This window comes from Pan troglodytes, chromosome 6 (assembly GCF_028858775.2).
Source record: "Pan troglodytes isolate AG18354 chromosome 6, NHGRI_mPanTro3-v2.0_pri, whole genome shotgun sequence".
In the NCBI taxonomy this organism is placed as follows: Eukaryota; Metazoa; Chordata; class Mammalia; order Primates; family Hominidae; genus Pan; species Pan troglodytes.
Window position 1 is genome coordinate 150,757,270 of NC_072404.2, and position 16,538 is coordinate 150,773,807.

At 33.5% G+C, this 16,538-nt stretch overlaps 1 protein-coding gene across 12 annotated transcripts in view; it reads right to left on the reverse strand.

The window, feature by feature from the left end:
• The window catches only part of CNOT4 (CCR4-NOT transcription complex subunit 4), a 148,352-nt gene that overhangs the window by 27,168 nt on the left and 104,646 nt on the right, over nt 1–16,538 (reverse strand). For all 12 annotated transcript variants that reach the window (XM_001145798.7, XM_001145725.6, XM_009454270.4 and 9 more), the window contains 3 exons: nt 9,217–9,274; nt 6,657–6,906; nt 4,940–5,437 (listed from right to left, as the gene is read on the reverse strand). In XM_001145798.7, coding sequence (XP_001145798.1) covers nt 4,940–5,437; nt 6,657–6,906; nt 9,217–9,274 — 806 coding nt within the window. The remainder of the gene's footprint in view (nt 1–4,939; nt 5,438–6,656; nt 6,907–9,216; nt 9,275–16,538) is intronic.

Here is a 16,538-nt window from a genome sequence, read left to right on the forward strand (position 1 = left end):
TGGAATACTGATAACATATATAAAATACATGCTCAATGTTTGGAATCCAGGTGTGAAACAAGACATGAATTTTAAAATATAAACTTATCAAGTACTTGGAAAGTAGTTATATTCTAAATATATCCTGAGTAATATTGTTTCAGAGATAAGAACAAATACAATAGATTTAGATTATAAACATATTACCAAAAAAAAAAAAAAAAAAAAGACCAGGAAAGCCATTCTTTTCCAAGCCAATTGGACCTCTTATAGATACTCCTAGTAAATGGTAAATATTAATAGTATTTTGTGAAAAAATTAAACCTTGATTTACAGAAGTGAAAACTGATTTTTAAAAGAGAAAAATTACAAATCCATGTTTTGAAAGCATAAATTATGTACTAGAAAAAAATGAAATAAAAGCTATAAATATTAACTTAGTAAATTAACATACAGCATCTGAAAATTCAAGTTTACCTTTGAAGTAATTGAAAAATAGTAAAATGTTAACAGTACAATGATCCAATTGACTGAAAATGAGATGACTACTTCTAGGTCAGAGAATTATAGATGAATGAGATCAGTTCTCCTGATTATAACTGAAGATTATTTGACTACAAGTGACTTGTTTCACACATGACTCAAAATTCAATCAAGTCACTGTTAAAACAGTTCATATAGAAACAAAGAAAATTTAAAGAAAAATGCCCTCTCAAAAGTAAAGTTTAAATTAATAAAAACATGAAAAAAAATCCAATCCTAAACAGTTTCAAATATTTTTTGAGGTATATCTTGAAACAACAATGCTTACTGACTTAGGTTTTCCAAATAATTTTTAACATCATGGAATAAAAACAACTTGGCAGAATTTTTTTTTTAAAACAAATCTGCAAAATTACATGTGGAAGGATAACTGACAAAGCAGAAAAAGAGTCTGTCAATCCATATAACAGGTGATTTTGTAGTTTTTCAGTAAATTGGCAAAGATTCTTATAAACCCCAAGAACATAGCAATGAGGCTCTGTAAAGCAAATTTTAGACTAGAGTTCTTAGCAAGAAAATGATATTAATAAGGACTAAGAAACAGACTGATTTCTATCAAGTCGATAAACTTTATTCTATTTTGTAACAATAGGCCACATACCCCTGAGCTGGGCCAATTTGTCTCATGAGTTGATACTGTTGATAAAAAGGGACTTGCAAGTGTGTGAGAGCAAAAACCAATTGCCACGGGAAGAAAGCCAAGTTAAAGCACATGCCAGTGATCTTCATTTATGAAGGAGGGCATCGTTGTAGTGCAAAAACATTTCCATTGTTGAATTTGAGATCTAAGTTCTTACCCTAATTCCACTACTAATTGAATATGTGACCTTTAACAAATTATTTAAGCTTTCTGGAACACAGCTTTACTATTCCTAAAATGAAGGAATTGGACAAAATAAAGTCACGTTTTAGGACAAGGTAAATCACTTTGTAGAAAGAAGGCATATGGTTCCAATAATAATAATAAAAAGATCTGAATGAATTTACTGTAACTGCCCACGAATCAAAATTTCCCCCAAGAATATTTATGTCAAAAATATTTCTAAACTTAGTAAACCAAATGCTGCTAAAAAGGTTTCACCTAATTAAGGAAATAACTACTAATTTTAAACACAAAAAAAGTTTTCAATTAGATCAAAAAAAAAGGAAGCTGCATTTCTGTCAAACCTCTGGCAACTGTTTTTCCCATGATAGGTTTCAGATATATCAATCTTTAAAAATTCACTGAACAAACCAAAAATAAAAATTTAAGTACAAATGTATAGTAAGTAGACATTCTATCTGTATGACATGTAGGTGACTGCCATCTCTGATTTGCTCTTACAGGTCAGAGACCATATTTTGCTCTACATATTTAGAGAATAAATATATACGCCTTTCCAGAGTGTAGAATTAGTTTAAAATATTGTCTATCTTAAAGCAGCAGGTCCCACTGAAACAGGTATGTACTCTCTCCATTACTGAAGCATTTAGTGACAGCTGCCCTGTGTAAGGTATCATGATAACTGCTAAAGGATACAAAGTTGAATCCTTTCCAATAGTTCAACTCAGGTGCAAGTGAGTTAGAACAGGTGCAAGTGAGTTACAACAGGTGCAAGTGAGTTACCTAGGTATTAAATTGCTTCAAATTAGACATAGTTAAGATGTATATATAGTTTTCCAGATTTTCACTTTCTGTCATTTCTAATAGTTACTGAAAATCCTAAATCTTCTGGCTACAATTACACAGCTATTCTGCTCTGAGGCTTAGCCCATTCAGTTTTCTGGGGCATCTACCAAATATTTATAATCCATGAGAGGATTCTGGTGTGTGAGACTCTTGATAAAAATTTTTAAATTTTGGTACATTAAAACTAAAATTTCTCTAGTCATCAGAGCCTTAAAAATAACCTAATAGTAAGCTTAACCATAAGTCACCATTTAAATACCAAGCAAGTCTGCATAGCCTGAAATTGAAAATCCAAAATAAACTCTCCCACCCCCTACCAAATAGTACAACGATTCAGAACCTAAACTTGGTGACTACATTTTTAGCATCTCTGAAAAAAAAAGGTTTTAATGCTCTATGGTTGAGTATATGGTAAAATTTTTAAAAATTAAAACAAAATCCACAAAGATAGGACCATAATTTAATGTCACATTTTTTCCATAAAGCATCTACTTTAGACGAAGATTTTAAATGACTAACACAAGGACAACTAAACTCACTAATCAGCGATTTCTCATTACCAGTGCAGCATTCTGAGAATAACTATTGGTTTGAAATATATGGGTTAAAACTACTCTTCAGTGTTAAGGGATAATATGATGACTATGAAATTGGAAGAAAATCAAAGATCGTCATGTAATAAGTCAAATAAAAGCACAAAAAGAAGACAGCTAATAACCAGAATCCCATAAAGGCATCCTACTTCCTATCATACCAAGTCCATGCCATTTTGCCTCATTGTCAGAGTTTCTCATCTTCTCATCCATTATATCTATACAATTTAAGAAGCACCTCCTGTTATAGGAGGTAGCTGTATTACTTCTCAGTGTAATGACATACTAATTCCTGCCTCTATGCCTTTACTCAGGAGGTTTCCATCAACATAAAAGGCCTTTTCTCTTCCCCTGCTGCTAACCCAAATCTAAGATATGATAGTAGGGATCAATTCCTACTTATTCAATGAAGCCTCCCCAAGAATTACAGGGTACATTGATGTCTCTCAGATTCCAGTATCAGACATATAGTTACCACTTTCATACATTATTTTAGTCTCTTCAACTATACTTTTAAGTATGTGGAAATTTTATCCATATCTTAAACTTCTTTAATATGTCCCACATGTCCTAATTCATTGATGGGCAAATAGAAACCCTCATATTCACTGTAATTGGTCTAATCTTTAAATGTTTTGATGATTTGGGAGAACTTTAACTTTTAATGAATGTTATAATCAATTATGAGATACACTACTAGTAATTAAAATGCCACATTTCTCAATGATTAAAGCAAAGTAAAATCAAAGAAAATTACATTCTAATATGCTATGTTGAATGGAAGGAAATAAAAGGAGTATTTGGAACTGAACACATTGTTTCACAAGTAAGTACCATGTAGAAGAAGAGGACTGAAAAATGTCACTCTGGTTACCTACTAACTACCATAATTAAATGAACAAATAAGAGTCCCAACACTGTGCAAGTCACTACATTAGGTGCTACCAGGCTTATGTAAATTAACTTCACTGTATCAACGGTAAATTTCACTATGTCAACAGCCACAAACTATATTCTCTTAACCTAGCTACTCGTCTAAAACATGAAATATTGTCGGTCCCAAAGGGAATAGGGATAAAGAACTTTGATAGACCTCTGTAAATTCATCTATCAGCCTTGCTAAAAACAAGAGAGTGAATGCCTTGCTGCTGATAAAAGTATCCTATTACAATAATACTGTGCCATGCCATATCTAACGAGGGATAACAATAAATTGTATGAATTATGTGAAGAACTATTCTAACAGAGTGAGAAACTATTGTCTTCTACTTGAGAGAATCATGATTCTATTTCACTTGAGAGAATCAGGAGAGGAACAAACTTTTTTTAACATCATCTCTAAAGCCAACGTTAAATGAGAACACTATTAACAAGAATAATTCCCTTGGATATAGAAGATACTTCATCTAAAAAATGTTATATAGAATCTTAAAACCCAAAAGTTCTGAAACCTTCAAGGGTAGCAGTACAAAACCAGAAGTATTTTGGCATCAAACTTACATTACCTTATATATACTTCATATTTTTCCCCAGAAATTAAAACATGGCAGATCAAATGGGAAAGTATCTTTCCTTGAACAATTTCTCTTTCACAAAAGGTGTGTGTCTGAGACATATGATATGCTTGTAAAACATTCATAATCAGAGTTCTCAAGTATATTTATAGCTCAGTTTTGATGTGTGTGTATACGTGTATCAGTCAAAACAAGTAACTGCCAAAAGTAGGTAGAGAGTGGCTTTATCCCTCATGCTCTCATTAATTATCATTAAAAAAATTTTTTTTAACCATTTTACTTTAGAATATAAAATCATAATTTTCACCACGGTGTTGGACTTTATAGTACCATAACTTCAGAGACCATTTTCTTCTTTTTCATTTTGCATTTGTATACCATATGAAAGTTTGGTAATTATCCTATTAAGTAAAATGCTTCCAAACAATAACTAAGTATAATACTCCACCATCCTTATAAAGCTCAATATTACAAGGCATCCATCTAATGAAAAATATATTTTAGATTATGATAAAGACTAATCTTTCATAGACATTTCCAAGATATTAGTACTCTGTTATTCAACAGTTACTTCCCTATCCACCCAACAACCTGAAAATATGAGTTATTCAAAAATTCTCAAAGGCTTTAAATGAACCTACCTGCTACAGGGATCCCTCCCAGACCTGTGTTGTGCTGTGGCGGGAGATTCAAGTCCAAGAAATTACTATTTGAGGTGGGGTTTGCTGTGTGGTTCAAGTGCATGATGCTATTGCGTGGAAAGGCCATCCAAGGATAGCGGGCTGCCTGGCCTGGAAAACTGAATGAATTATAAACCGCTCGGTGCTGCTGAAATTGAGGGAACCTCTGGGGCAAGACTGAAAAGGTACTATTGAGAGAATTGGCATTTGTAGCTGCAGCAGGATGCAGGAATCCAGAGCCTGGACCTTTGGCGGCTGTAGTGTGTGAAGAGGAGTTCTGAAGAGATGTGGGCGAAAGGGAAGGTTGGTCTTGAACGGACAGTTCCTTCTCAATCAGGTCTGCTAAGGCTTTTCGAGTGACATCGAAGGGATCAAAACCCAAGTCATCCTCTGGTTGTTTAGAAGAACCAAAGCCAAAAGCTGCTTGCCAGTCTGTGGAGGATGATACTGGGATTGTTTCTGTTGGGAAGAAAAATAGTGATGAATATCAGATACATAGTTCATTTTCATACTTAATAAGTATCCATGCTACTGAAAGTTAAACATGTCATTTTACAAATTAAGTAAGTGCAAAATCTATGTGACTTCTTAGCACATTAAGATCATATAATTACAAAAGGCCTTATGTACTTCTAGCAGTTACTTAACTCTTAAGCTACTAGCTTCAAAAACTGAATGATATAGACTGATTTTGCTAATCAAAGGAAAAAAATGTACTTGACACTCCAATTATACTCTCAACCATTCATAATCAAAACCAACCTAAGTCACTTCCATCAAATAAATATAACAGATTTTAATTAGTAAAGTTGATTTTTTAAATGTATTTATCAAAGTACAAATAATTTTGAATACATGCTTTCTATACTAAGAAAAAATATAATTTAATTAAAAAGTATTTATATTAATCCTCATAGTTTTTTGGAATTTTCTGCTCCACAGGTGCTGTTGTCAATGTTACTTTTATGCCACCTTTCATAGTAATGAGAGAATTTAGAATGGATAAAAATGGAAATGGCTCAAAAATACCATTTAGTAGTAACATAACTGTTACTACTAAATAACTTGCATCTTTGTCAGCTGGGGGTGGAAAATCTTAAACACAAATCTAATTAAATAAAAATACAAATCTAATTAAAAATCTAAGTCCTTGCCAGGTGCAGTGCTTCATGCCTGTAATCCCAGCACTTTGGAAGGCTTGGGTGGGAGGATCACTTGAGGCCAGGAGTTCAAGACCTGGGCAGTATAGCAAGACCCTGTCTCTACAAAAAATTTAAAAATTAACCAGGAGGCTGAGGTGGGAGGATCACTTGAACCCAGGGTGTGAGGCTGCAGTGAGCTAAGATCACACTACTGCACTCCAGCCTGGGCGAGAGACCAAGACCCCCACCTCCAAAAAGTAAAAATGAAAAAAAAAATTCCCAATGGAATAAGCCTTTTACTATTGGGAAAACAATATAACCCTTTACTTCTGGAGAAATCTTTTAACACAGTAATTTCTAGGTCACACAACAATGTAGCTAACCACCTAATTCCATGTAGTTTAAATATTTACATTTTTATTAAAAGAGAACAGAGAGGCAAAAGATAAAAATATATCCACTAATGAGTTTCATGTTAGTCTGTCAACAATATGTTAAGAGCATAATTACTAATACTTGGTACTATTGTTATATACCTGATGTGAAGAGGCTCTGTGGTTCTGGTGCTGTAGGCCAGTCACTGGATGTCTGTGGGGAGCTGGGGAAAGGAGGAAGCCCACTTGGGATAGGGTTGGGATGGCGAAAATTGTCTGAGAATAACGACTGTGACTCTGTTACTGCCCCTTCAAAAGGGGACCGTGCACTGTGATTGGATGAACTGATGGGGATGACTGGATTGGATTTTGACAAACCAGGTGGTGGTGAAGGCGTATCACTGTTAGATATCTGAATAAAAAAGGAAAACAAATAATAACTACATGTTTATACATTTTAATAAGCCACAATTAAAAAGTTTGCAACTAAATGTATTAGAATAGTGTTTCACAAACTGTGGTACTTGAAGATGTTTTAATGAAAGCATGAAGTTTCAGAAAATCAATTAAATCATTAACTTACATATATACTCTTTAAAAAAATATTAATCTGCCTGAAAAGATTAAACTAGTCTCCCTTTTTTTTTTTTTTTGAGATGGAGTCTCACTCTGTTGCCCAGGCTGGAGTGCAGTGGCTTGATCTCGGCTCACTGCAACCTCGGCCTCCGGGGTTCAAGCAATTCTCCTGCCTCAGCCTCCCAAGTAGCTGGGACTACAGGCGCATGCCACCACGCCCGGCTAATTTTTTGTATTTTTAGTAGAGACGGGGTTTCACCGCGTTATCCAGGATGGTCTCGATCTCCTGACCTCGTGATCCACCCGCCTCGGCCTCCCAAAGTGCTGGGATTACAGGCATGAGCCACCGTGCCCGGCCGTCTCCTCTCTTTTTACAACTTTACTTCTCTCACTTTACCAAGAAAATAATATTTCTTATTCTGGGATTTTACTACAGTATTTTGCTCAAGAGTGAAAACTTTCCAGAGGCCAAACACAAATTATTAGAAATACATGGATTGGTGATAAGAGAGTAACTGACTGTAATGGCTAGATTATTTTACATGCTAGGTGATTCTCGATATTTTAGTTTTCAAGAAAATTAAAGAAAGATCTAATTAAGTTGTTTCCAAACACATCATTAAAAATAATTTTGTATAATAAATCTTTGTATGATTCTTAGGTATTTAATTCAGAAGAAATTGAAAGACTTGAGTGGTACTGATATAATACTCCTCCTTCCGTCTACCTATTTATATGAACAAAGTATCTCAACACTTACATCTTAGAAAAATAAAAAACACGACTAGATTGCTGCTGAAACTTGGCTCTTTTACCAATAGGTAACATTAATCTAGAGATACATACAAACCAATTTTAAAATGGCCCTATTCTTCATTAAGAGATGAATTTTCAATATAATTTTACTATTTATTTTACTATAATTTTACTATTACTATTTGTTTCATGGTTTTTAAAATTAAAATCTACATTTATGTATAGTGTCACGTCAATACTACTAATAAAATTCAGAAGACAAAAATTGGCATTTGAAGTCTGTGACCGCAAAAACATTATTTCAATCCAAAAATTTATATGCCTATTTTTAAGAGAAGTATATGCTTTTCAAGCAAAAACTATATTGCATTAAGATAAAACTCTATAATAACAGAAAGAGAAAAATTAGTTCACAGAGAAAAAAATAATGTAAAACTTCTGATTGTTAAAGGAGAGCATGTGTATTTTTTTAAATGGATGACAGGATAATAAAACATGATTATGATCAAAACATTATGATGGGATATCAAAACATTAAATTTTTCAGATACCAATATTTCTAATATGCTGGAAATTACATCCTTTGCAACTACTTTTAACCTGTAAAAAATGTTAATGGGCAACTAAAATACACAAGGGAATATACAGATTTCCACATTCTTTTACAAAATGTGTCATTAAAACGTTTAGAAAAGCATTATATTTTGGATCTCTAAGTTTTTCATAAATACTGTGGAGGACTGGCTATTCTTTATGGAAGATATTAAATTACATTTATTTTACCAATGTAAGAAGATGTATAGAAACTCAAGGAGTGAAAAACTAGCCAAAAAAAAAAAAAAAAGTTCCCTGAGCAACAAGACAAGATGACATAAAGCATGCTCTAACGGTCAGCAGTCCACTCAGTTTCATAGTAGATTCAACTTTGAACAGTTTATCTGGCTTATCATTTCAAAGCTGATAGTCATTTGGGGAAAATAAGAAGGGAAACTGTTAGGGACAAATACACTTGACTGAAATAGAAAATTAAAGTAGAGAGCAAGGGGCAAGGGGAGTATGTGGTAGGAATACAATTCTTAAAAGCAAGAACTCAGAAGGCATGCTAGCCTGGGACCATTTGGCACAGGGTCAAAAAGACCAATAACATTAGCAGACTCTAAAGATAATAGTATCTGGTCATAATGATAATTCTGAGTCATTAAAAAAGGGTTAAACTATGCTCTATATATTCTGGGGGGAAAAGGCTAATTATAGTATGATTAATAAAGATGAGCATCAAAAGTGTTTTTAAATTGTGTCGGTAAAGTATTTTTAGAAAATTCACCTGCATGGAATACCTTACTTTCGGAGTATGGCAAATAAATCAAGTGATACTGTATTCAAATCTTACCTGCTGGGAATTATCACCGTTCCCTATACTGAGAGAATCTGAAGGTTTGTCAATGGGGCTGTAAAAAGAAAACAAATCAAATAAAATCAGAATATAGTCATTCTCCTACAATAAAAACAAACTCCTCAAAAGAAAAAAAAAAACCAGACACTTTACCATCTTAACAAATGTTTATTGAGGTACTGGGAAGTAAAACATTGATTAAATGTTGAGGACACAAAGAAGTACAGGCTGAGCATCCCAAATCCGAAAATCCAATATCTGAACCGCTTCAAAATTTGAAACTTATTGTACGCTGACATGACACTCAAAGAAAATTGGTCACTAGAGCATTTCAGAGTTCAGATTCTCAGATTTGGGGTGTTCGCCCAATAAGCATAATGCAAGTATCCCAAAATCCAAAAGAAAAAAAAATCTGAAATCCAAAACACTTCTGTTCCCAAGAGTTTTCAACTAGGGATACTCAACCTGTATAAAATCTCTACCCTTAAGGAACTTACATTGTAATTAGATTCTCCAAAAATAATGGGTAAAATAATAGCTTATGGGGGGAAAAAGGCACTGCTTACAATTAATAGATCAAAAGTCTAACCTACCATTTATTTTTGCGCATGTGATAAACATATCCCCCATTTCAGTTTTTGAAATAATACTGACATTTTTCTGGGTGTTTGACAGAGGGCATAAAAGTTATTGAAATATTCTCCATAGGTTTTTAAGAGCAATATATTTCTTTTAATATTTCTATATACTAATCATAACCCTAGAGAAGGCATGAGAAATGAGACAAAAGAAACATTTTTGGGCAAACTACTGATTCAAACAAAAACATTAACATTTTATTTTCACATAGAGAAAATGTAGTACCGTGGTAAAGTAAATCACTGACTTCAAATCCATTTTATCTTGACTGACTTAAAGACAAAATAAAATCTCTATAAGCACTGCAACAGTGTACTGATATCATTCCTATAACTAACTTTATTTAACTCAGCACATGAACAAAAATAGTCATGGGTTGCTTAATGATGGGATACATTTTGAGACATGCATTGACAGGTGATTTTGTCATTGTGGAAACATTAAAGTGTGCACTCACATAAACCTAGATGGCATGGTTTACTACACACTGAGGCTATATAGTGCCTAGTGCTCCTACGCTGCAAACCTGTACAGCATGTTACTGTTTTGAATACTGTAGGCAATGTAACATAAGGGTAAGCATTTGTGTATCTAAATATATCTAAAAATAGAAAAGGTACAGTAAAAAAGTTATTTATAATTATATAGAACCACCATTGTATATGTGGTCCAGCCATTGTTGACCAAAACAAAACATTGTTATGCGGTACATGACTATCGTTACTCAAATATATTGTTCTGATACTGTGTTATAGGAAAAAAATTAAGATTCCAAATTTCTTAAAATTATTTTATTCCCTGAAAATATACACAAAGTCCCCTTTCAAATAGATAACTTACTGATACCATATTTAATTGCTCTAAAAAAAAAAATCTAATAAGGGTTATAGTACCCAATCTGAATCCCAGGTGCATCTTCTGCAGACATTGCCAGATGTCCTTGATTATAAGCAAACAGATTTGAAATTTACTTGAAGAGCATTTTTACTTATTATTCATAAAATAGCAATAAATCAATGAATATTAAGTAATGTGGGTAATGCAAACAATTTAAAGATATAGACCTGAGCCCACTAAGTTTAGAAGTATTTGGGGGAAAGAAGATAAGTGCACAAATAAGGTAAGTACAAACAAACATCAGCCAGTGCTTGCTATCAAATGAATTGTTTAAACAAACAAAAACAATGCCATAAATCTTAAGAAGAAAGCAAAGCTACTACAAGTGGGGCAATTAGGGAAAGTTTCCTAGAGGAGTTCAAATTTAAGTAGGTCCTTAAAAAGATTTACTCAGCAGGAGAAGAAAGGGGGAAAGGGGAAAGAACAGCATTAAAGGTAGGAATACCTCCTGTGTCAAGGGTCAAAATGTCGGAGACAGTGTTGGCAGAGCTAAGTATTTAGTTTAGCTAACAAATGGGATAGCTGGAATAATAATGGAAGGTAAGGACAGAAAGGTAAACACAGGTTAGGCTCCATAGGCCACAGAAATGACCTAAATAAGCAGTGTTTTAGAAAGATTAATTTGGTGGCGGAACATAATAGCGATAATCCGAGATAAACTTGCACTATACTTAATACTATGGTAATAAGGGCTTCAAGTTGAGAGAAAGAGGTGATAATAGAAACAAAAGGCTAAAAGAAAGATATTACAAAGGACGATTTCTAGTGTCTGGATCTTGGTTCATCTTCCCAGTCACCACCCAATTTAGTGCTTCCATAAGAGCACTAAATAATAATTTTCAATATAAATGAGGTCTTGCTAATGGCCAGGGCAACAAATGAAAATATTACATAAAAAACAAATCTTAAGGATGTTTCTGGATTACAACTAATTAGAATAACTTATATCACTTTGTCCACCATCCAACTGCAATTTCCTAAGCACTGATTCATAATACTTTATGCTTTACCTGGGAAGGTTTTATCAAAGATGTTTTAAAATTTGTAGATTGTGTTATCTATCCGATAATAGCTGCTGAAAAATCAGGATTATGGCAAGAGACCAGTAAATGTATGTTCTACTCAGTTTTACTATATTCTTCTCAATTTAACAATAACAAATTAAAGGAATAATAAATGAAAAGCTTAAAGAATAAAGATATAACTAGAAATTATTTTACTTCCTATGTGGACTATAACAAGTCATTATAGTTACACCTGATATTATATTAATAATTGGAACTATCAGTGGAAAAGAATAAAAGATAGGAGAATCCCTGAAAATACATGGGTAACCCCAATAGAAAGAAAAACTATATTTACAAATTCCAATAAATGTGAACTCCTTGTTTCTCTAATGGCTGGAGAGAAAAGAGTTATCTTGAGACTACGACCAACAGGTCAGAGTCCTCACAACTCCACTGGCATCAGATGTAGAACTTCCTTCCTCATGAAGGATAAGCACTGAGTCTGCTTAAGCTCTGGTAATATTAATAAATTTCTTTTACTTTCAGCATCCACCCACCCATTATATGCCAAGAGGGTAACTCCTAAGAAAATAAAAACTTTAATAAATACCAGATTTACTCATGAAGAGAGTATTCCATGACATGGACTATTCCCTGGTCAAAAATTGCCAGGTCCCAATGTTATCAGATATAAGAATTTGGATGCACTAAGATAAATTGCACAGGGCTTTTTTTTATTTAAAAACAAACAAAAAACCTACAGGTTTTCTTAAATCAACCTCTTTCTACTGCACTAAACAAAATTACTTGCATTTTGAAGCTAAAGTTTTGTTGTTCATTCCATTTTCAATGGGAGAGTTTTTTTTTTTTTTAAAAAAAACCATTTGTACAGCAAAAAGCAGTGGGGCAGAAGTTGCCTAGTGAGGGAAAAAGCTAGAAAGGTGTTTGAAAAATTGGAGATATCAATTCTATCCTCAAGGATAGAAACAAAGAAAAGCAGATAATATAAACTGAACTAAAAGAATGAGAGAGGCAAAAACAGAGGTTGACAACCATCTCTGAAAAGGCTAGGAGTTGAGAAGACTGACTACACCTGTACTTCACTCATACAATGAAACTGTCATGATCTGAGAGAAAGAGAAATCAAGATGCTGAAGTCCATAAATACCATGCAGTTCATTGAAAAGTACTGGATTCAAGTGGGACTAAGAAGTACTAACAGGTAATCTGGTCTCCTAACACAACCAAGATATTCCCAGAAGGCAATGCTGTATGTATAAATCCCTGTACATAAAAATTCAAAAACATGTATTTTCATACAAACGATCTCACTAATTTTTTCCTTTTTTTTTAAGTTACAGTCCTAAATTGTTTTAAAAATCCATGGTAAGACTATATCTTTTTTTTTTTCTTTTTTTTTTTTTTTGAGACAGAGTCTCGCTCTGTTGCCCAGGCTGGAGTGCAGTAGCACTATCTTGGCTCACTGCAACCTCCACATCCCAGATGCAAGTGATTCTTGTGCCTCAGCCTCCCGAATAGCTGAGATTACGGATGTATGCCACCATGCCTGGCTAATTTTTGTATTTTTAGTAGAGGTGGGGTTTCGCCATGTTGGCCAGGATGGTCTTAACCTCCTGGCCTCAAGTGATCTGCCAGGCTTGGCCTCCCAAAATGCTGGGATTCAGGCGTGAGCCACGGCACCTGGCTGAGATTACATATTTCTTAGGAGGAAATATTTGTAAATTAACCCAAAAGGGCAACAGAGCTTTTTAAAATACATATATGCACAAAATATATACATATTTATTTATTTAAAGTAAAAAGTATATATCCAGACTCCATCATGAAAATTCTATTCAATTAGTCTAAATTGAGGCATCTGGTATTTGATGATCACTGAAACAAAGGAAGAGAAGAGGAACACAATGAAAAGGCATCAAGACTCCTCAAAGTCTCTCAAATTATTAGATTTCATAAGTAAAAGAAATCACTAAAATCAAATTTAATTACTTTGTTTTACAGATAAAGAAATAAAATTCAAAACTGTCTGCAAACAGGTAGTCACTGACACAGCTGGGTCTCAGTTTGGATTTGTAGATGTTCAGCCAAGTTTTGATTTCTTCTAACTTGCTCCAAAGGCAATGCTTGAATTTTACTTTCTTTTACTACTTCCTTAATGGCGATGCCAACCAAATCACTAAATATAGTCTCATGATTACTTTAAAAAAATTTGCAACATAAACCAATTACATAGTAGAAGAATCAAAGAAAAAACATTTTCAAGGATGGGGGTGGACTAAAAAAAAGTTAGAAGGTTTAGTTTTTCTGCTTATCAAATTCAAAAGAAAAATAGTCAAAGTGACTTACTGATTTTTACTTACATTTTAAACAAAAGATAAAATTTACTTACATTTTAAACATAAAATTTACATAAGGATAAAAGTCAACATAACAGACATTTCCAAATTTCACTGTCATGTTACTATATATACAAATACATATTCATTTTGCTTCTAAATTAAATACTCCCACATATATTCATTTCAAAGAATCTATCTTAATTTTGCCATTTACCAGAGTCCCTAAGTAATTCTGAGGTATTTTTAAACACTTGCTAACACAAAGGATATATTTAAGTTATCAACAGGTAAAACTTGCCTTTACAGAATATACTTTGACACAGGCTTCAAATATACATTAACATGTAAAGTACTACTTTGCTACTAAAACATGGCCACATCTAAGTGGCATAATTAGCTATTAACAGAACAAGAAGCTGGGTGTAGCACCACGTGCCTATAGTCCTAGTTACTCAGGAGGCTGAGGCAGGAAGATCACTTGAGCTCGGGAATTAGAGGCCAGCCTGGGCAACACAGCAAGATCCTCTCTCTTTAGAATAAATTAAAAAATAATAAAATAAAATAAAAAGGTAAGAAAAATATGCCTTATTAAACCTAGAACGATTGTAGTTGTGTAAATATGATTTTAATTAGAATTTTCTCATAACCCCATGACCTACTTAACATGAATGAAAATAAACGTTTTGATAACTATTAATAAGTACAAAGAAATTAGTTTTTAATAATAAAGTCAAAATATGGACATCTACTAGCCTAAACATATCACAAAATGTGGTAACCTTCAAAAACAGCAAGTCTCCACTTATTCATAAATTCTGTATTTCAGTAATACACTTAATGTTTTTAAAAGATTTATATTTAAGTTAAACCTAAACACACTTCTTATTTGCTTTTATTCTAGTAAACAAGGGCACACACAACCCTATCTTTAACTACCCCTTAACCCCACACTCATCCCACCCCAACCTCTGGAACAAATACTTTAGACAAGTGGTTCTAACTTCTCTTTTGACCATATTCTACTTATGTGGGCCAAGATATCCCAGTTCACTTACTAGTTTTTCACTGCATATGCACATGTGCACTAACTCTGTATATAGCCAAATATGACATAGGAAGAAAACTTTTCAAGAGAAATAAGGAAGATTCTGAGATATAAACTCAGAAAAACCTAGTAATCTGCTGATTTTAATGTAAATATAAAATCTTAGCAAACTTTAACTCACTCACTTAACTTACTAGTCCATTTCTCATGGCACCTGACCATAGTTTGAGAATCACTGCTTTAGTCCACTCCTGAATTCACCTCTAATCTATCTAGAGGTATCAGCAGACCAGTGCCCTCTACACCAATATTTAATTGATAACTATTTTTAGGTCAGTTCTCTCTCTCAAAAGAATGTGCACAGATGCAAAATTTTACATAAAATTTCAGTGTTCACAAATATCCTGAGGCCTATTCATAATCTAACAATCTCTGCTTGAGACCTTTTTCTACAAATCTATGAACTATGCCTTTTCTAAATCTCAAGAGTTTTACCAAATAATTATGAGAACGGAATTCATGCAGTGACCATTCCCATTCTGCTGAACTAATAAGGTACTCTGACTATACCTTCAGTCTATCAGAGATTATACTTGATTTTCAGTAAGGATATAGCTGTATTTTTATTTTAAAAGATGTATACTCCTTCTCAAATGTAATAAAAATTGATAAATTCCTATAAAAGTTTCCCTTTCACCATTTCTCTAGCTAATCCATTACTGCCACCAATCTGTGGTTCAGGGAAAGTTTGCTAAAAATAACATCAATTCCTTGGAATTTACAATCCATCCACTACATCTGTCTTCAGGTAACAAGCCTCAAGCACCAGATATTTTCAAGATCAAACTACATATAGTTATGGCACAGTTTCATTTAAGCAAATTTGATTTATGTTTTAAAAAGTTTTTCCTAAGAGCTGCTCTTAAGAATTTTACCTCTTCTAGACTGAAGAGTGGGAGAATGAGGGATGAGCTTGGGCTTTAAAGTCACAGAGACTTTGGTCAGAATCTTATCTACTGCTTATTTGTGTGGGATACTGGTAAACTGTTTAAACTCTCTGAGACTTAAGTTTTTTTACCCGTAGTAAGAAAACAATATATACCACACAGGCCTACTGAGGATATTAAATGAACACAGAAGACTCAAAACTTTTATTCCACCCTCGTTCCACCTAAATCTAAAGCCGAACATCTCCATTTCCTCAATGATGGCTTGTTTCAGCCACAATATCAAGTCATAACCATTTACACTGAGTGATCTGCATACCCCACAATTCTTGTAACTAGGCCTGCTCACTGTCTTGGGCACAGCAGCCTACCTAGTTACTATTCCTTTCACAGTTGGTACTTAAATAGCACCTCAATCTAAATG